This window comes from Pholcus phalangioides, unplaced genomic scaffold, assembly GCF_987345545.1.
Source record: "Pholcus phalangioides strain wild (caught in Gottingen) unplaced genomic scaffold, Ppha-v1.0 ptg000012l_1, whole genome shotgun sequence".
Taxonomy (NCBI): Eukaryota; Metazoa; Arthropoda; class Arachnida; order Araneae; family Pholcidae; genus Pholcus; species Pholcus phalangioides.
The window spans coordinates 3,936,164-3,957,003 of NW_028301605.1; the positions used below are offsets into that span (position 1 = coordinate 3,936,164).

At 41.3% G+C, this 20,840-nt stretch overlaps 1 protein-coding gene across 7 annotated transcripts in view; it reads right to left on the bottom strand.

Moving 5' to 3' along the window:
• Window positions 1-20,840, bottom strand: part of LOC149079165 (RIMS-binding protein 2-like) — a 215,799-nt gene that overhangs the window by 44,578 nt on the left and 150,381 nt on the right. For all 7 annotated transcript variants that reach the window (XM_089240069.1, XM_089240066.1, XM_089240064.1 and 4 more), the window contains one exon: window positions 12,406-12,528. In XM_089240069.1, the coding sequence (XP_089096195.1) occupies window positions 12,406-12,528 (123 nt within the window). The remainder of the gene's footprint in view (window positions 1-12,405; window positions 12,529-20,840) is intronic.

The window sequence follows — 20,840 nt, forward strand, 5'->3', positions numbered from 1 at the left end:
TCGTTTGTGAGTTTGAGCAGAATTAATGGTTATGAAAGGGGGCATCTTAAATGAGGATGCAGGAGATGCAGGTTGCAAGGAAGGAGCGGCAACTTATGCTTAAGTCACACATTTCTTTCTTTTTTTAAATTGTGGGTGGCAAGAATTTGTGGCATGGGTCTGAGTACCCCCAGAACTGGTGCAGAAATTACAATTTTCTATATAAAGCTTAAGAAGAGTACCCACAGGTTTAAAATACTTCAACGCCCCTGTTTGTAGGAAAAGTGTAAGCAATGATCATGACCCCCTACAAGGACAGTGCTCCAGCACAAGATGATTCTTGTCATTCGTTGTTTTTCCACATTATACATTCACTATAGAGGAACCCACGAAGGGTCCTAGCCTGGGGTTCCTTGCTGTATGTTGTTGGGTGGTGGGCCTGTATTGGTAACCCTTGGTGGGCCTGTATTGATGGCTCATCAATAACAGCTATAATGCGAGTCAAATTAACTGGTGCAATTATAAATACAAAAATAATCCTAGACCTAAATGCAGGACAGTTACTTTAAAAGCGGGACATATGGTCACAGACATTTTGTTTGGTAAACAATGGAGTGTGGCTTTGTACTTAAAAAACAATCCGATTTATCACAGGGTGAACTGTCTCCCGCCACGGTTGGCTTTAAAAGCGGCACACAAGCTGTAAATAAGCTTAAACCCTCCCTTATTTCCTGGGTTGTTCCATGAAACCCAAACAAACATGAATATTTATTTATTATTTTGTTTATACTGAGAATATTTATTTGTAATATTATTGTTGATTTCCGCTTTCTACACTGTTTTTTTTTTTCAGCGTCAGTAGGTAGTCACTGCCTTGGCGACTTTTCCTCAAGCCGCCGGATGTGCTTGGTGCAGAAAAAAAGTCGTCAACGGATCTGGATTATACTGCATCCATTCCATACCATGCCAGTATTACAATTCTAGCCAAATTGAATGAAATACATATTGAGTTGATATGTACAGTGAAACATTGATATAACGATAGTCCTCTACAAGAATATTTTTCTTGGTCCACAGAGCATCTTTATATTAAGATTTCACTGCATATATTTTAACTTGCTATGAACGATTCCAAGTGCAACTCTATGAGAGACATAATAGAGGTTTAGGCCTACTTTTTGGAAAGCCCATTCATATGGAAGTCAATAAGGAAGTCATGGCGCCCAAATCCTGAAGCAAGGCCCTTTGGCTGGGACCTGTCCATGGCTCTCTCTATAATGAATTTACAGCGTGAAAAAACAAAAACTGATGAAAATCTTCTCGGGGGGGGGGGGGGGGCCCTGTCAGCCACACCCTTGGGGGGTCATTCAAGTATTACGTCAGCATCGAGGGGGAGGGGGGTTTCGAATTTGCTGACTTTCGGATGACGGGGAGGGGGGGGGGGGAACGAGGGTTTAAAGATTGCTTACGTCATCAACCACCCTTTCTGAAGATATGAAATATTCTAAGCTGCTGACAAAATTTTGCTGACAAGGGGAGGGGGGGGGGGTCAAAAATGGCTAAAAATCTGCTTACGTAATACCTGAATGGCCCCCCCTTGTGGGGGGGGGGTGGTCATGAAGGCAGTGACATATAATAACCATAATGAAAGCCAGATGGAGCTATGTCCAACATTGAAATCACCACAATCAATTAATTTAATACCTAAAATAGTATAATAATTATTTAAGAATTAATTACTTCTCATATGCTTCCAATGCCATGATAAACACAAAAAAAAATTTTGATTTGTTTACTTCATCGACTACAGACGGCTGTAACTACTAATATATACCAGAATCTTCTGCTGAGGACCGGAAATCTTATGCTGTTGTTATACTGACGCATTGACCATACGACCTAATTTTTACACTATATTATTAGACCTAAAATTTACACTAATTTTTACCCATATATTTCGACTGACCATATTTCATTGTAGAAAATATGAAAAGTTGGAATCTTGAACGTGGGAAAATCATAGGTGGATACAAAAAGATGGCGATGTGGTCGTTCCCCTACAGTAAAAATACTGCATTATTATAAGTGGAGGTGGATATTCGCCCACAACCGAGCCAGAATTTGCATTCTGCGAACTATGCGAACTCTGCAGCCGCAGAAGGCGCAAACTGAAGGGGGTGAGCAATTTTTTTTATCAAGTGTCATTATGCCGGATTTTCCTAGGAGCAGGTTTTCTGTGCCGCGTGCAATGGGAATCGCTAAGCGCGACACCCAGTCCACTAACCAATAGGAAAATCAACACGACTGTTTCTCTACAGAGCGCAACACGTCTCATGCCAGCGCTTTACGTCCGGAGTGATTGGCCTACTGCTTCTGAAGGAGTCAAATGCTTTGGGCGTCACGCATTTCATGGGTCTTCTCTTTACTTTTGTGTGTTTTCTTTCCCTTCCTTCGTCTGTCTCTCTCTCTCTCTTCTATAGTGCTAAAATACCTGGATGCGCAGACGACAACAGATGATGTGCCACTCTAGGAAGAATACTTTCATAAGAATATTCAGTCACTGTCAGTTTCTTCTTTGGGAGACAGATGACAGTATTTGGGCCGTCTCAAGAACATCATGGGCCTCCTGGCCAAGTGATTTTTCTGAGGCCTTACTTTACTGAAATTCTGGAAAAATTCAACTACTTCTCGTTTTTCTGAGGCCCCTCTCCTCTTGAGGCCCTGGGGTCGTGCCCGGGTGGGCCCATGCATTAAGTCGGCACTGATTTGAACATGAACTTCGAGGCGCGAATGCACACAAGCCGGTCTCTCATTTGAAAAAGTCTCTCCGCAAAAAAGCAAGCAGACCCACAACACGGTACTTAGATAACATGAAAGTTTCAAGCACATTTACCATCATAAGACTGCTCGTCAGAAATATGGAATGCCGAAGGCGGCACTAAGAACATGGAACAAGCACAACTCCAACAACATACATAAGTTAGAAAACACTACGTATATTCATACAATCACACACACGTTCCAATATATAAAGATTCGTTAAAAATTTCGCAGAGGAATGTGTATGAGGTGCATGTACGGTTAAGTAGTAGTAGTACTTGAACACACATGGTTTTTTGTTTTTTCCAACTTTCAAGGCGCGAATGCGAGCTGGTCCTCCACTTGAAAAAGTCTTTCCGCAAAGAGCAGGTACATGTTCAACATGACACTTGAATAACAAGAAAATTAAAGTATTTATCATAGGGGTCATTCAAGTATTACGTCAGCATCGAGGGTGGGGGGGAAGGGGGTTTCGGATTTGATGACTTTTGATGACAAGTGGGGGAGGGGTTTGAAGGTTTCTTACGTCATCAACCACCCCTTTTTGAAGATATGAAATATTCTAAGCTGCTGACGAAATTTTGCCGACAAGGGGAGAGAGGAGGGTCAGTGTTTTGCTGACAGTGAAGGGGGGGGGGTCAAAAATGGCTGAAAATCTGCTTACGTAATTCTTGAATGGCCCCATATCATCTTTACTTCAGAATATGGAAGGCCGATGGCAGCACCAGCAATTCACCTTGGCGGTGAATTGTTGTCGGTGACTTTTCTAGTGGGGAATTTAACGTCAATGAATTGTTTGTTAGTAAATTTTCTTAACGGTAAGTTGCATGGCTGTGAATTGTTGTCGGTCAATTTTCTTAGTGTTGAATTGCATGCCTGTGAATTTTCTTAGCGGTTAATTGCACGCCGATGAATTTTCTTAGCGGTTAATTGCATGCCGATGGATTGTTTGTCGGTGAGTTGTCATAGCGAATTTTCAGAATATGGAAGGCAGATGGCAGCACCAGCAATTCACCTTAGAGGTGAATTGTTGTTGAATTTTTCTAGTGGGGAATATACCGTCAAAATGAAATGTTTGTCAGTAAATTTTCTTTACGCTGTAAATTGTTGTCGATGAATTTTCTCAGCGTTGAACTGTTTGTCGGAGAATTTTCTTAGAGGTGAACTGTTTGTCGGTGAATTTACCATCAATGAATTGCATGCGGATGAACTGTTTGTCGGTGTATTTTCTTAGCGTTAAACTGTTTGTCGGTGAATTTTGTTGGCGGGGAATTTTCCGTAAACCATTGGGTAGGATCTATCAGTTTCGGTTTTGTTCTTCTCTGACGAAATTGCCTTAATGGCGACAGACAGTAGCTCTTACAGATCAGTAAAGTGAAGTGTTTTCTTCGCCCCTGAGTGCAAATGCATCAACATTGTGTATAGCTGGAGCCAGTGTTTTTTGGAAAAACATTTTTTTTCTTCTTTTTTTTGTAAAAAAGAACAGAATATAAATTGCAATTTCGCTCTCGAATAAATATTAAATTAATTTTTCTTCCCTCCCCCACCCGCTCCCCCTCCAATAGCTTCTTCATTTTGTAAAAGGTATTAAATTGCGTGCGCATCCAATTTCTTCGCGAGACATTAAGTCGGGCATTTCAAGCGCGAAATTCCAAGTAAAAGCCTCTTGCACATTTTCGGGGTTGGGGGCGAAAAGACTTTTGCGAAAGAGAAGAAGCTTCTCGCGCGCGAGGAAGTCACTAAAAGGATCCGGAGAGGGAGGAGAAATTTAGAGCTTCATCAAGACTTCGTTATACAGCTAAGTTAGGGATACAGGGGGCGCCTTCAGTTCTCAAGGCCTCAAAAGATGGATTTTTTTTTCCTCCCCCTTTCACCTCCTCTCACCTCAACTCTCACTTTTGGCTTTTTGAGAAAACGGGCGCTTATAAATCCCAGAGATAAAAGAGCAAAAAAATAAATCGTTTCGTTGAAGAGATAGATACGATCGATTCAATGGAATTTTCAGGGACAACTTGAAGCGCCAGTGAACTAACTAACTACTCTCAGAAAATAGTTTGAATAAATCTTCGAAGCACATACTGTAACATATACAGCGGATCCCGCTTACAGCATTTTTCAAAAAAAAAACCGTCGTGAAAAAATGCTGTAAGAAGCGGGAAAAACGCTTTAAACGGGAAATCTTGACGAGTATTAGTAAGAGCTGCGTAAGAGACCACGAAAATGAGTCGTACTAAGCGGGAAAAAGTTCTAGGTAGGAACGTTATAAGCAGGATTCACTGTTTTGATAATATGCACATTACCAATGTAAGATTCAATAAAATTAAACCCGTTTGAGTGTATTTATTGCGATTGACGAAGAGCTATGTGAGATGGTATCGCAGAAGTGAACAAGAACAATGTATAATGGAGACAGAATGCACCTCCGTTCATCAGAAGTCACCGTTCGGACACGCATACTACGGCTTGAAAAAAAATGGATACCATCCGTAGCGGACAAAAAAAGTGGCACATTTCGCAAGTGCGTAAAGCCGTGGCCTGTAAACCCCCCCCCCGATGATGGGGCTGACAAAGCTCCAGCCCTGGGGGCCCAGGACAAGTACCATCACTTTTTGTTTTTTCATGATATAAATTCACTATAGAAGGGCCCTGTGGAAAGTCTGGCTTGGGGAAGTCCCAGCCGGGAAGAGGGCCCTGATCAAGGATGTGGGGCGATGGTTCCACCAAAAGGTTCCATCGAGCCACACGGCCAGGCTCTGTCCCTTGCTCAATTTAAGCACATAAGCCTCAGAGGGCGTGGCCGTGTTGGAAATTTTTTATTCAAGTTAGCCCAGGAAACATATCTGTTCACGACCAGCGGACGTTTCATAAATCAGCGAGCATCACACTGGTAATTTAATCTCGGTTTATGGACTGGAACTGATCGGTTTTCACCGTGGCAGTTCGGGATCCCGTGCAGGAGGAGCGCGAGAGGACTCACCAAAATCCCAACCCTTGCAAACTTCGCGTCACGATTGAGCCAGCGAGCTCGAACCCATTCATCATTGAGCTCGCTGAAGCTTTCGGTTAATTCGGATCGAGTCCTTTTCTCAAACACTTTGCCTCTTAGTTATCCGAGGGCGATATTGAAAAGGAGTTGGTAACATTTTATCGATTATCAAGAACTGTTCCCCATTATGAAGATTACATGTGATTTATGGTCTGTGATTTATTTACCCACGTCATCATTTTCGATCATCAATTCTCATACTGGTTCATTGGCGATGTGCATAATGACACTTGCCCATGTATATACAGGGGTTGGACAAAATAATGTGGACACCTGTGCAAAGAAAACAACACTCGAGGGAACCTGTCGTACACACCCGTCCTCTAGTGTGGAAGAGTTCCACTTAGTGGGCGATAATGTGCACACATCAGTCTAGTCGTAGCAGTGATAGCGTTCGCATGCGATGTATATTGGGGCATTAAAACTTCGTTATGGCTGACCTCACAGATTTCGAAAGAGGCATGATTATTGGAGCCCGTCTTGCCGTGGCCACAGTAACGAAAACGGCTACCCTTGTTGGTGTCGGGCGAAGTATTGTGTTGATTGTAATGACAGCCTATAGCAAACAGCGAAAGACATAATTTACCAAGCATAACAGTAGTGGGCTGAAAGTCGAAGATGGCTGATAGACAGAGGGGTTTTGAAGCGGATTGTGGCCAAGAAAGTACAATACAACAGCATCCCAGATAACATCTGAGATGAGCGCACACATCTACAGGAAGGTGTATCGACAAAAACTATGCGCCGTGAACTGCATGCACCAAACATACAAGGTAGAGCGACTATTCCAAAATCATTGCTGACACCATGCAATGCCTTGAAATGACGAACATGGTGCCACGAACATAAGAATTTGACACAACAACAATGGGAGAATGTCATCTGGTCAGACGAATCGTCGTTCACATTATTCCAGACTAACGGACGTGTTTACGTTTGGAGAACGCCGGCACAAGCTTATGACGTTGACTGTCCCCTTTCTACTGTTAAGCATGGAGGGGGGATCAGTGATACTGTGGGGCGCGATGTCTCACCGTGGTCTCGGCCCACTTGTTGTCCTGGATGGGCGGGTAAAAGCATCGGTTTACGTCAGTATTCTGGCCGGCCATCTTCATTCAATGGTGCAATATTAGTTCCTGATTTTCGATCTGTGTTCCAAGAAGATAATTCGTCCGTTCACACTGCTGGAATTGTCGGAGACTCACCATGATGAACTGCAACACCTCGTGTGGCCCGCTCGGCCCTTCTTGTTGGTGCTGCCATCTGAGTTCCATATTTTGAAGTAAAGATGGGAAATGTTTGAATTTTCATGTTACGGCAGTATCTTGTTGTAGGTCTTCGTGCTCTCTGCGGAGAGACTTTTTCAGATGGAAGACCGGCTCACATTCACGTCTCGAATTCCTGGAAATCGTAGAAAACCAACTTCACACCGACCACCACCATTGAGCGGTAACGGGATTCGAACCTAGATCCTCACTATGAGAATCCCGCATAATGCCCACACGACCTCACAGTGGCCCACGAAGCTGCGGGAATCACGTTTCAGAGCCCTGATGCGGATCTCCCTTTCCTTCCACAATTCTGATCATGGAGTTGGCGATTTATTTTTGGCGATAGACATAACGACCTTGCTCATATTTTTCTGTGTCTAGTGGAAATAAATAACCATTGGTAAATAAGACTGAGGCCGTTTGAAACTCGTTGAGCTTCTGAACGTCTCTTCCTTCGATCCACGCCCTACGGTTGTCAGTTTAGAATGAGATGATTTGAGCTCATCTCTGGGAAGAGAAAACCCTGGGAAGAGAAAACCCTCCGCGCGTCCTGAAATCCAGCGCCAATCGGCACATTGACTAGAATATTCCAGCCTAGTGATACCATCGCCACGACGATGTTAAAGTGTAAGTGGCTGAGCATTTTACTTCCAATGATGCAGGTAAATTGAGCGCAAAGTGTTCTCAACTTTAAGCGGCCAGGACATCAAGATTCTCGGTACCTCTCTGTTCAACAGAGCTGAACCCCATCTAACGGGGATGACAATAAACTACAAATACATAAAACAAGGGAACATTGGTAAAACGTTCCCAACGTTACAAATGCAAATCCCATTGCAGTGTATTCATGATTACAATCAGAATTATTTCGGGGATATTCATGTAATATCATGTTAAACAGCCAGGGTCCGTTCGTTGTGAAGTCTCCCACAAAGAGTTAGATGTTAATCGCCTGACTAATATATTACTACTACTGCCATATCAGTACCTCGTACACTTCTCTACGGAATTTCTAACGAACTGGTACAAGATAGAATGTGCGTGTTCATGTTGTGAACCTAACGTGAAGATTGTGTGCTGCCATCTTGCCATCAATTTTTCTAACTATGCATGAAGTGTAATGATTGAATAATTGTCCGTTGTAAGTCTGTTGCTCTATTTTTGCGACTTTTTTAACCGGTAGAATGGCTCGCATTTTAATTCCTACGCGTACCAGCTCCGGTCATATATCGCCATACGGCAATTTCCAAGCAGTGGAGTTGGGTGGGAAATGAAGGCACCATCTATCGGTGGTTGCCCCTAGCTGGGTAGATAAAGAACTTGATTCAAATGCTCTTTTGCCGGATTCGAATCCGTAAAAATTGACGGTAACCTTCATAGTGGAAGACGAGCATCTTACCACACTGCTCGACTCGGGTGCCGAAACCGAATTGTACACTTGGTGGGACTCGAACCCGCAATCTCCCCGGTTTAGGAATAATTTTAATCGATGGACTGAATTACTTCGGTGTTATTAAAATATAATTCATTTATTTATTTATGGGCATAATGATTTCGATTCGTCTCTTGCTTCAAAAGTGCACGCTGTACCTCAGCAGCAGAAATGACTCAGCTAGCTTCGAGCTCATCAAACCTCTGATTGTCTCTAAGCACGTAGCTCATTCACCATTGAACCAAGTCTCAGTGTTGAATAAAACCCTGTGAGCTCAGCGATCTGGGTCAGTAAGCCCACCACCTCAAAACCCGGCACCATTGGCACAGTGACTAGAATCCACTAGCCCGTGATACCATTGCCACGACGATGTTAAAGTGTAAGTGGCTGAGCACCTGACCTCCAATGATGCGAGAGATATTCGAGAACACAAAGGGTTCTCGACTCAACCAGCCAGGAAGTCAAGAAACTCGGTACCTCGCTGAACCGCAGAGCTGAGCCCACCTAACGGGGGGAAGACAATAACATAAAACAAAAACATAAACAAAGAGCATTGGGGGAAACCCCCAAAACTACCTAACTGTGTCTATGGCCAAGACCAAACCCCAAGAACTGTTATACTTACTTGAGTCTAGGTTAGGCCTCAAAGCGAGGCCTTTCCTGGACGGTTCGATGCGAATGCGTCTTACCGGACGGGAATCTCCAACACGAATGATGATCAACAGACGTTTCAATAGTTCCAAAGAATATCGTTGAACACCCAAATCGTTAAACAATTAGAGGAAAATCCATTTGTTTGATGACACTGTTGTTGCCGCCTGGCTCTGGACTAGAGCGATTCATGAGAGCCACATGATGACAGGACAGATCGTTGCTATGGGATTGGATAGTGAAATCTCTCCATCATTTTGGGATTGGGAGAAACTTGCTTAATTGCATAGAATCGTGGTCAAGAGATTGGTTACAACGAATTATGGTGAACTAGGGGGATTCCTCTGATTGGACAGGTATCACGAGTGGAGTCCCCTCAAGGAAGTGTCATTGCCCCCATACTTTTTTTTAAACCTTTTATCGATAAACCCAATCAGGATATCGATGGGATTGTGAGCAAATTCGCATATGACGTGAAGCTAATGGAGATAGTCGGAAATCCAAGCGATAGGAAAATGCCCCAGACGAACTTGGGTATGATTGCAGCATGGCCTTAATAAATGTAGCATGACCATTGATGTCGATAAGTGCATGGTCACTCATTTTACTTCGAACAACCCTCCGTTTCACTTACGAGTTGAGTGGTGTTGTTAGTCGTTATGCAACTAGGATCTACGATCTGGTTATTCTTATTGATGAGCGGCTTAGGTTTTCTGAACATTGTTCAGCGGTAGTCAGAAAATCGAATGAATCCTTCTCAAAAAAGTACCTTCGCGTTCATCTAAAGGGATCCTTCAGCTTTTTTGTTCGTCCTAGACTAGAGTATGCTGTAAGGTTTTGGAGGCCATAACTACTACAGAGGGACGTTGACATGGTCGGAAGGGGGGGGGGGGAGTGCAGAAAAGAGCCACTCGTCCTCTTGAGCGCACACGGGCTTGAGCTATGAAGAGAGACTTGAGTTTTCGAAAATGTTTGCATTGCAAGAACGCAGGTGTCGGGGGAGATATGACTGAAGTGTTTAAAATTTTCAACAGAATGAAAAAAATGGACCATGCGTTATTACTACATCAGCAATCAACTGCTTCGACAAGGGTATGCCAGTATCGTTTAGTAAGGAATAATTCGATATTGGGTTACAGGGAGTTTTTCCTCTAATAGGGTTGTCAATAAATGGAATAGTTTACCCCCTGGGGTAGTGAAATCTAACACCATTGACACGTTTAAAAAGAAATACGATGAAAATATTGGGATAAATCGGGAAGAACTATCCATACTTGGAAACCATAACTTTTTATGGGCAGTACATTTATATTTTATCGTAATTATTGGTGTTTTATTGCACTTATTGGGTTGCTGTATTATACATGTATATATATATTCGACATTCATATTATTTTTCATGGGCATCTTTTATTCAGCCAGCTTATTGGGCATTTTGGCTGTCGTGGCCTCTGTAGTTGTATTTATTTTCGTGCTAAAGCATCCAGCAAAATGTTCGCAATATGAGAACAAGCGTTGTCATGTTACATAACGAGAAAGCACACTGAATGTCCTATTCATGATGGCTTTATGCAGCTTCCTGTGTACCACTGCAGCAGGTAAACCGATATCCTTCTTTGTGTGTGTGTGAGTGGACAGTAGCCACCTTCTCTCAATAAATTAGATACCTATATGATCTCGTATGGTGACGTAGAAACACAATCATACTCTTTCTTCATTGCAGATTGTTTTGTTTAATTCTTACATACCATCAGACATACCTTTTTATCAGTTTTCGTAAATCCACTTGAACAAGTTTCATCCAATTAGGGCAGTGTTTCTCAAATTATGACTAGGGCCGTCTCAACGCATGGGCCCACCCGGGCACGGCCCGGGGGCCCCATGATGTTCTTAAGACAACCCTGACTATGACCAGAGACGATGGTCCGCAGGCAGACTTAATAAAATTATTCACCTGTTGTAATCGGCATTAGTAATATCCAATTAGGGTCAAATAAAATTATGCCTTCATACTTTAGGTTCAATATGCATCATCGAGGAGAATGCAAGAAATCGCGATCCTAAATATGGGATGTCACTAAATTTTGCCAAAAACTGCAAATTCATTGCTTTATATTCAGTTTGCTAATTGCTGCTAAATTAACTGAAGGGTGTGGTGGGAAATAAAGGGCTGCTACAAATCGTAATAAACAAAAATGTATTGTTCTCTCACGAAAAAAAAATTTAATCAAATGATCTGATTACCATATTTCATTCAGAAAAATAGAATTCGGTTAACTGGGATCTGAAATATTAATCCGTAGAATACGGGACATCGCCAATCGGTCATCAAAAACGTAATATTGAAGTAGGCACAATCACTAATCGTAATTAAAATTCTAAAAAAAAAAATTCAGGACAAAACGTTAAACCCGACAAATACGTGAGATTAATGTTCATGATTTTTGCCAAAATTACCACAATAACATTACGATATAATTATATTATAATTATCAAATTGTAATTTATATTATAATTATGATAACTACGTAATTTATATTATGAAAACGCTGTATATATTCACGACTTTTTAGTGAAGATCATAATTTCAAATAAGTCTCACTGAAAAAACGGAACAAATGTATAAAAAAAATCGGAACAACGAAAATTACAGAAATGTCCCGTAATACGGGACACAAGCGATAAGTCAAATTGATTCGGACATTTTACTCGTCCCAGTTTACAGAAAGGAAAGGAAGGCTTTGAGAAACACTTTATCAACCTGTGTACAGGGTGTCCTGTAAGTGCTAATGCGGCCTATATCCCATCAACCGTCCGTCGTAGAGGTATAGTTCCAATTTAAAAAACGGTAAAAGGGGGCGTTCAAAAATTACCCTGCACCAGTTTTGAGAGTGGAAAATAGAGTGTGTAAGAAAATAAAAAAAAACTGCATTTTTATACGGGTTCCCGTTCTTCAAACTCCAATTAAAAAGTTGTTGCCGTGTCTTCTCCGAGTCCAACAAAAGAGATCCTGTGTTTCTAAATGCAATGAAAACTGGTACAAGGTAATTTTTGAACGCCTTTTAAGCATTTTTCAAGCAAGAATCATACATCTACGACGGACGGTTGATGAGATAAAGGTCGCATTAACACTTACAGGAAACCCTGTATGTTTCACATAAAAAAAAAGGTTAGAACAATATTTTATTGCATTTATAGTCACTTACATTGACCAGTGCCTCCAGGTTGTTGACTTTGCCCTGCAGGCTGTTGACTTCAGACTTCGCCAGGTTGTACCTATTTTCGACGGACGCCAGTGTTTCTCTCAGTTCGCTGCATACTACCTTTACCTAAATCATTAAAGAAAGTTTCGGTATTTTTGAGCTTGTGATTGCGACAAACGTTATTCAATAGAGCACGGGTTTCCAACCGGTGTTTCGCGGATCCCAGGGGGTTCCGTGACAGCACCTTTGCGGGGGTTCCACCTGATCAAACGCCACGTAACCGTTAAAAATCCCAGTAAAGCTATTCCTTGTTTACAATTTTAGCGGGACAATGTCTTACCAAAAACAAAATCCTAACCACTTGGAGGGCTAACCTAGAGAGTCCGCAAGCACGTGAGTGACCAAAATAATGGCCCGGTGAGTGGGTGAGGGAGGAGAAGAAAACAGTGACCTAGAGGGTGTGAAAACATGTGAGCGACCGAAAGATTGACTTGAACTCAGAGGTATATTTACGATATGGGGTGGGGGAAGGGTAAAGTAGGCATAGAGTCCTGGGTGCCTATTTGGGGGGAAAGTACTCAAGAAACTGTTCGAATTTCTGGATGGAAAAATAAGGCATTTACCCAAGCGGCACCTGTTATTTATCACAGTACCTGGCCCCGTTATCGTGGAGTGCCTATAAGCACCCGAGGTCCTCCGGACCATGCTTGGTGGACCCATGCGTTAAGACGGGGTAGTTTATTAAAGAATCGGGCAATATCTTCTTTCTTCAATTGAGAAAAAAAACAAAATGGATAAAATAACTATCAATGCCTGATAATGAATAAACACTCATCTCTATCTCTCATTGAAAAGCACCATCATAAAAATGTATGCATATTAAAAGCGGTTCTGTTTTGGTTGGAAAACAATTATTGTCCATTGGTGTTGTAGTGGCACCATCTGTTATAAACATATGCAAGGAACTAGCCAAAGATGCGTGCGCATACGTCCTCGTGTACGAGTTTAGGAATTTCTGGAAAACACTTCAACGCTTTCAATCGCATTTTCGGCAAGTAAGTAATAAATAACATCGATACGTTGAAACCCCTGCTGTCATCTGTGAAACATAAAAAGCATCAAACATCAGCCTGCTTGAAATATCTTGCTGAGCTGAATGAATTTTTTTTAATTCTCGATACTGGTGTTACCAATTTCTTGGTACCAGAGGTACCAAGGATCTTCACCTGCACAGAACTGCTTCTCTGAGCACAGAATTTCGAAATATGTGCGGACAAACTAATATGTTTAACTAGAACTAGTTGTTTAGATGAAAGGAAAGCAAAGATGAACTTTGAAAAAGAGTCCGACTGGGGGTGATACTATCTCACCAAAACTCTTTACCACTGTTTTAGAAGAAGTATTCAGAAAACTGTATCGGGATAAAAAATGAAATAAAATAAATGGTGAATTTCTCAACCATTTGCGTTTTGCAGACGACATTGTTGTTATCAGCAGTAATCCAGATGAACTAGAGGAAATTATACAAGAATTGGCGAAAGCAAGTGATCATGTGGGCTTGAAAATGAATCTGCAAAAGACTAAAGTTATGTTCAACCCCTTTGCATTGAAGAGAACAATCTTGCTCAACAACACAGAGATAGAAGAAGTAGAAAGCTATGTATAACTCGGACAACGGAATCATTAATGAAATAAACAGAAGGATCGGGATTAAATAGAGCTTTTTGGCAAAAACTGTGTAATTCTGAAGAGTCACATGCCATTATGACTAAAGAGAAAAGTGTTTAACCAGTATGTGCCACCAGCGCTGACTTACGGAGCTGAAACATGGACACTCACAAGCAAGACGATACAAAGGCTACAGACAACACAAAGGAGCATGGAAAGATGTATGTTAGGCATCACAAGGAGAGACAGAAAACGAATCACTTTTATTAGGAACCACACAAAGATATATGATGTCATGGAAAGAATCAAACGTTTGAAATGGAAATGGGCTGGACATATTGCAAGAAGACAGGACAACAGATGGACTACAAGTATTCTAGATTGGTACCCACGTCGTGCTAAACGCCCGAGAAGGCGTCTCCAAACAAAATGAATCGGCGAGATACGAAAAGTGGCTGGAGTCAACTGGATGGCTAAAGCATCAGACAGAGTAAAATGTAAAAATTTAGAGGAGACCTTCTCTCATTCAACAGTGGATTGAAAATGGTTTATGATGATACAAATATGAAGGAAAAAGTATGCGTTCTAGAAAATATTGAAATAAAATGATACAATACAGCATTATGTATTAAGTGTGAGAAACATCAATTAACTGGATCCTCTTCCGCCACTTACGAAGTAAAACGATAACAACTTTAAGATTGAAATTAGCAACTGATTTTTGATTAATGCCGCATGAGGAAAAACAATATGATGTTAGTTAATAGTTTATAAAAAATAATATCAGTTAAATTGTCAAGTTGGTTTCAAAATTCTAACAGCTGTTATTCGTGTGTGGTACAGCAACACCAGGCAAAGTGTAAGTGTTCCTGGCTTTCTGTGATTGTAATAAAATCGTTTGATCATTTTTGTCGCACTACGGTCATTTTCTGCACCCGAGCGAGGGCTAATTAGACCGGGACCTACAACTTATTGCTGATTCCGAACGGCAGGCTTGTTTTTTATACTCAACCAGAGGGTGATGCGCTAACCTCCTCGACAGGGGGCTGACTCCCTGCGGTAGCAATTTTTTTCTTCGGTCATGTCACCGTTTTGTTGTACCCCTGTGTCATTAAAGTTTTCTGACAAGGGCGAACCGGGTACCAAACTCGTGACACCTGTAAACATCCTTTGGTACTTTAGGCGTGTATCTTATCGACCTGGGATTCCGAGCCCCGATTGTAATCAAAAGGAATATAATTAAGAAACAATATACGATTCTGAATTATATCTTCATCGATTATACCGACCGACCGAATATAATTTTTCTTGTCGCTACCAAGCCGGAGGGCTACTGCCTGGCGACTTTTATAGACAAAGCTGTGCATGTTGGGTAGATGTGAAGTGCTTGTAAGTTAATATAGAAAGACAAAAATAATAATAATACGGTCCAGGTAAATGCCACCATGAGAACATTAATCCAGGTGTTTTTGTCAGAAGATGAAGCCCCCATACCACCACACATTCTCAGTCAATTAAGTCATGCTACTGCTTTTCAGGAGAATGGGATGGAGGGTGGCGGTGAAACAAATACAAATACAACGCCACAACAGACAAAATGCCCAACGAGGTGGCTGATAAAAAGATGCCCATAAAAATATGGTTGTCAAATATTTCAAAAATACAGCAACCCAATTAAAAATGCAATTAACACAAATTATAAACAATATATGCACATGATAAAATATTATACAATGCCCATAAAGAATACTTATGGTTGTCTTATTCTAAGAATGGATAGCTTCTCGATTTACGCGAAGAGACCTTGTTGAAAATGTGACCGAGCATTCTATTCCATTTTTTGACCACCGCTGAACAATGTTCAGAAAACCTAAGTCGCTCGTCAATGAGAATTCCCAAATCGGTGACCCTCGATTTACCCCAACATGTTTATTGTATTTTTTTTTTAAACGTGTCAACTGTGTTACAATCTACTACCTCCGGTGGTAAGCTATTCCATTTATTAACAACCCTATTAGAGAAAAATTCCCCGCGACACCATAGCCTTGCATTGTCCCTCACCAATCGATAATGGTGTCCCCTTGTAAAAGCTGTCGATTGGCGGTGCTAAAAAGTTCATGGTCCATCCTATCCATCCCATTGAAAATTTTAAACACTTCGATCATATCTCCCCGACACCTGCGTTCATCCAATGTAAACATATTCAAAAAATGAAGTCTCTCTTCATAACTCAAGCCCTGTGTACCAATAAGAACACGCGTAGCTCTTCTCTGCACCCCTTCAACCAAGTCTACGTCCCTCTGTAGGTATGGTCTACAAAACCTTACAGCATACTCCAGTCCAGGACGAACTAAGCCTCGAAAAAGCGGAAGAATGACTTTAGGAGAACGCGAAGAGACCTTGTTGAAAATGTGACCGAGCATTCTATTCCATTTTTTGACCACCGCTGAACAATATTCAGAAAACCTAAGTCGCTCGTCAATGAGAATTCCCAAATCGGTGACCCTATTTGAATCCGGGATAGTGACACCATTCAACTCGTAAGAGAACCTTGGGTTATTCGAACCAAAATGAGCGACCATGCACTTATCTACGCTAAACGTTATGCTTCATTCATTTTTCCATGCTGCAATCCTGTTTAGACTGGTCTGGAGCGACTCCCTATCGCTTTCATTCGATTACGCCCATTAGCTTCACATCATTTGCGAATTTGCTAGTAATCCCATCGATACCCTGATCGAGTTTGTGGATAAAAAGTGAAAAAAGTATGGGGCCAAGGACACTTCTTTGAGGGACTACACTTGCGACGCCTGTCCAACCAGAGAATTCCCCGTTCACCATAACTCGTTGCGACCTATCTCTTAACCACGATTCTATCCAATTCAGCAAGTTGCCCCCTATTCCAATCTCGTGTAAACGCTTCAAGAGTTTGCCATGTTGGACCCGATCGAATGCCTTCTGGAAATCAAGGTAAACAACGTCGACATTTTTGCTCTTACCCAAAGCCTTAGTCACGTAATCATAGAAGCAAAGGAGGTTAGTTACACATGACTTTCCCTTCCTGAACCCATGCTGATTATCCGACAATACATTATTCTCGTCTATCCACTTCACAAACTGCCTTTTGATGATAATTTCCAAAATTTTCGAGAGGGAGCTCGTCAAACTCACTGGACGATAATTTGACACCGCTTCTCTACTACCCTTCTTAAATATCGGAACAACGTTAGCAAGTTTCCAATCTCTTCGGACGATACCCTCAGCAACACTACTCCTGTATATCTATGCCACTGGCCCCAACAATTCATTAGCGCATTCCCTGAGGACCCTGGGATAGATATCATCTGGTCCTGGTGCTTTGCTTGCACATACATTTCTTAGAAGATTTAGGACCTCCACGTCTTCTACTTGAATATCGTTGAGGGTTTTATTACCCCATGCAACACCCGGATATCGAATATCATTATCTCCATTAAAACCGACGCGAAAAAGCCATTGAAAGCACTACACATGCCTACATTGCTCTCTACCCTAGAGCCTCCTATCGAGAGGGGGCCAACTGTCCCCTTACATCCATTATTGACGTATCGAAAAAATGATTTTGGGTCAGAGCCAATGTTATCTGGTATATCAACCTAGATTCAACTTCCTTTTTACTATCCCTTATCGCTTTCTTCAACAGTCTTCTTTTATCAGTAAACAATGATAGGTCACCTCGTCCACTTTTATACTCTCTGAATGTTCTTTTCTTTTCAAGATAAAGGTTCCGCACGCTATCCGCGAACCATAGAGGGTGCGATGTACAAACCGCTTTTTTCGAACAAAGGGTATGACGTCATGCAAAACAGAGGACAGTACTAAATTCTTCCCATTGACTTACCACCCCTACTGATTCCAACCGGTCTTTGAAAACTTCCGATAACCTTCTTCTCAAAACATCAAAGTTAGTTCTCCGAAAACAAGGAACCAGTCTTTTGTTATCAACCTTACCCGAGGAAAAGTTACAGTGAAATCTGACGATACGATGATCACTGGAAGAAAACTCTTCCCCCACCGAAACATGTTCAACTAGATCCTCAGAACTAGTAAGAACTAAATCCAAAATAGCAGTACCCCTAGTGGCTTCTGATACATGCTGATGCAAAAAATTTTCGAGCACCAACTTAAAAGAGTCTCTTTCATACTGATTTCCAGATGAAAGGTCCTCCCACTCAATACCTGGATAATTGAAATCCCCTAGTATGAGAACCCTCTTTCGCTTACACATGTAGGAAATTTCATCGCGCAATTTGGCGATGTAGTTTGAACACCTTGTAAGCTAAACTTACAAATTGTGAAGCAAAAAAAAACCCCGTTAAGGATGGAATTTCAGAAAAATCTTAAGAAGTAAATTCAAAAATAAACATAGGCACATGTAATTAAACATGACAAAGAATGAATAACTACTATTCGTATAAGCAGAGCCATCGACATGGTTTACTAACTTACACGCCTCAATACCTCATGGCATGGACAATCATTTTTGACAGCATAAGAGATTAGACAAACGACAAGTATTATATGTGACATGAAACAATAGAGAGAGAGATGCGGTACAAAAAAGGAATATTGTGCGATAAATGCGTGTATTAAAATGGATACATTAATAAAATCGCTTATGTAACACTCGCCAAAATGTTACGAAATGCAATTAGTTTTTAATAAGGAAGCTCTTAATTAAATTATAATATATATCTTACTAATATTACTTTCCTGTACGCAAATATCAACTGTTAAAAACTTCAAGCAAAAGTAATACTTTAATTAATATTATTGTTTTGAAAATACTAACTAATATCATATTGTACTTTTTTTTTTCATGCGGCACAGTATTAAAAAAAACTAGTTACTAATGTCAATAGAAGAGTATTTAGAGTTTTATTTGATAGGTGGCAGAACGAGTTCCAGTTCATTGATGTTTCTCATATTTAATAAAAAATACTTGTACTGCATAACTTTATTATTTTAAATATTTTCTAGAAGGCATATTTTTGTTTCTGATAATTTTTCCCCAGTTTATTGGTTATGGACAAAAGTAACAACGACAGGTACCATTTCTTCATAGTGAATAAGATTACAAAATATAGAAGTTTAGAGTCTGAGAATGCTTCCTTGTACGTGGAGTTTTTTAGCTGCGAAGGGGGAAAAAAATTCCCATATTGTATAAGGAAGCTTGATATTTGACTTATATTTGAGTGTTTCTGCCTGAGATGTTCCTGTGTACACATCCGTGAACATGCCAGTTGGATGGTTTGGTAATCTCTTGACTAAGTTTTTAGTCCTCCTGCCAAGCGGCAATAGAAATCGGCCATCAATTAGTTGACACTATGATTCCACTGTTATCGAAATCTGTCAATTTTGTCATTCCGCACAGATATCGACATTCTGTGAACAGAGAGAAACATGTTTGTGCAGGTGAAATAAGAGCCGATGTGCCCCCTATCTTTAAAAAAAAAATTAGAGGGCGCATTTTATCTAAGAATAAAGTTTTTCCGTTATCTGCGAGAATCTCGGTGCTCATCATGCCACCCCGCCCCCCCCCTCCATCCTGGAGCTAGCCCTCTCCATGACTAAGATCTTTTTGGTGAGGCCTTTTCTATAGTGAATTTATACTATAAATACCCTATGAGATTTGTTCCGGTTCCTCCCCCCTATAGTACTAAATCCCTGTTAGCCCTACCCTTGTTAAGGGTCATAGTGATCACTTAAGCCAGTGGTTCTAGGTGACAGAGTTCTAACCTCGTGAGTCCTAATCATGCGTTCAACCTGGCATGGCACGGGGAGATCCATGGTCAGACTCTTCACGGGCCCCCTCTGTTATGAATTTGAAATGTGAAAAGAGCAAAAATAGAATCACACACACAGTAAGAGCAGAATCGTCTCGTTATTTCCGGGTAGGAACCCTGTCACACCTACTCCATTGTGGGGAGCCATGCAGGGACCTCAGTTGAATGGAGCTTTAACCATAAGATCTGGCACGAACATTTATGACAATAAAAATGTAAATTAAAAGGTGGTGCCAAAGCGATCTTTCATTTTGCTCCGGGGCTATGATGTTGTTGAGACGGCAGTAGGGACAACCCCCCCCCCCTCCCTTTTTTTCTGGATAAATACTAAAAAAAAATTGTTTGATTTCTGTAGAACAACCTCATTATCATCGAGGCTTCCGCGAGAAACATTGCGTTGGAAACCCCTACAACAGAGTATATTGAGCTTTACAGAATGATTCAAAGCTCATGGGCAATATTTTAAAAGGAGTGATAGAACACATCTAAATAAGCAATTTTGTTCGTACAATGCATGGTCGTAAGGGAAGCGGTGAGCTACTAGGCAGAGCTGTCATTGAACGCACAGAGCGCTGGTTTTGTCAGTTATCGTAATTTCTATCGTGGACTGCAGAATGGATAGATGGTTTGACGAATCAGGGTAGGGTGGACGAAAATGCTCGGGAAGACGTAAAAGACTGCACCGGGAGTATATTTTCCGACAAAATTCGTGCGAGATTGAAAAATGTTTGAGCAATTGCACCGGTGTCTGTGCAAAACGAGTCCCTTCGTCAACGGAGTACAGTATACATGGCGTGCCAGGAGTTTAAGGACACCACAAGATACCTCCTCTAAACCAGATCATGGCCCACCGCTGTCTCAATGAAGACATTTTAGCAATTGTCGAAGAAGACCTGGGCCACGCTGAAAGTTGTGAGGGTATGTGTTGTTGTGAACGTAAGTTAA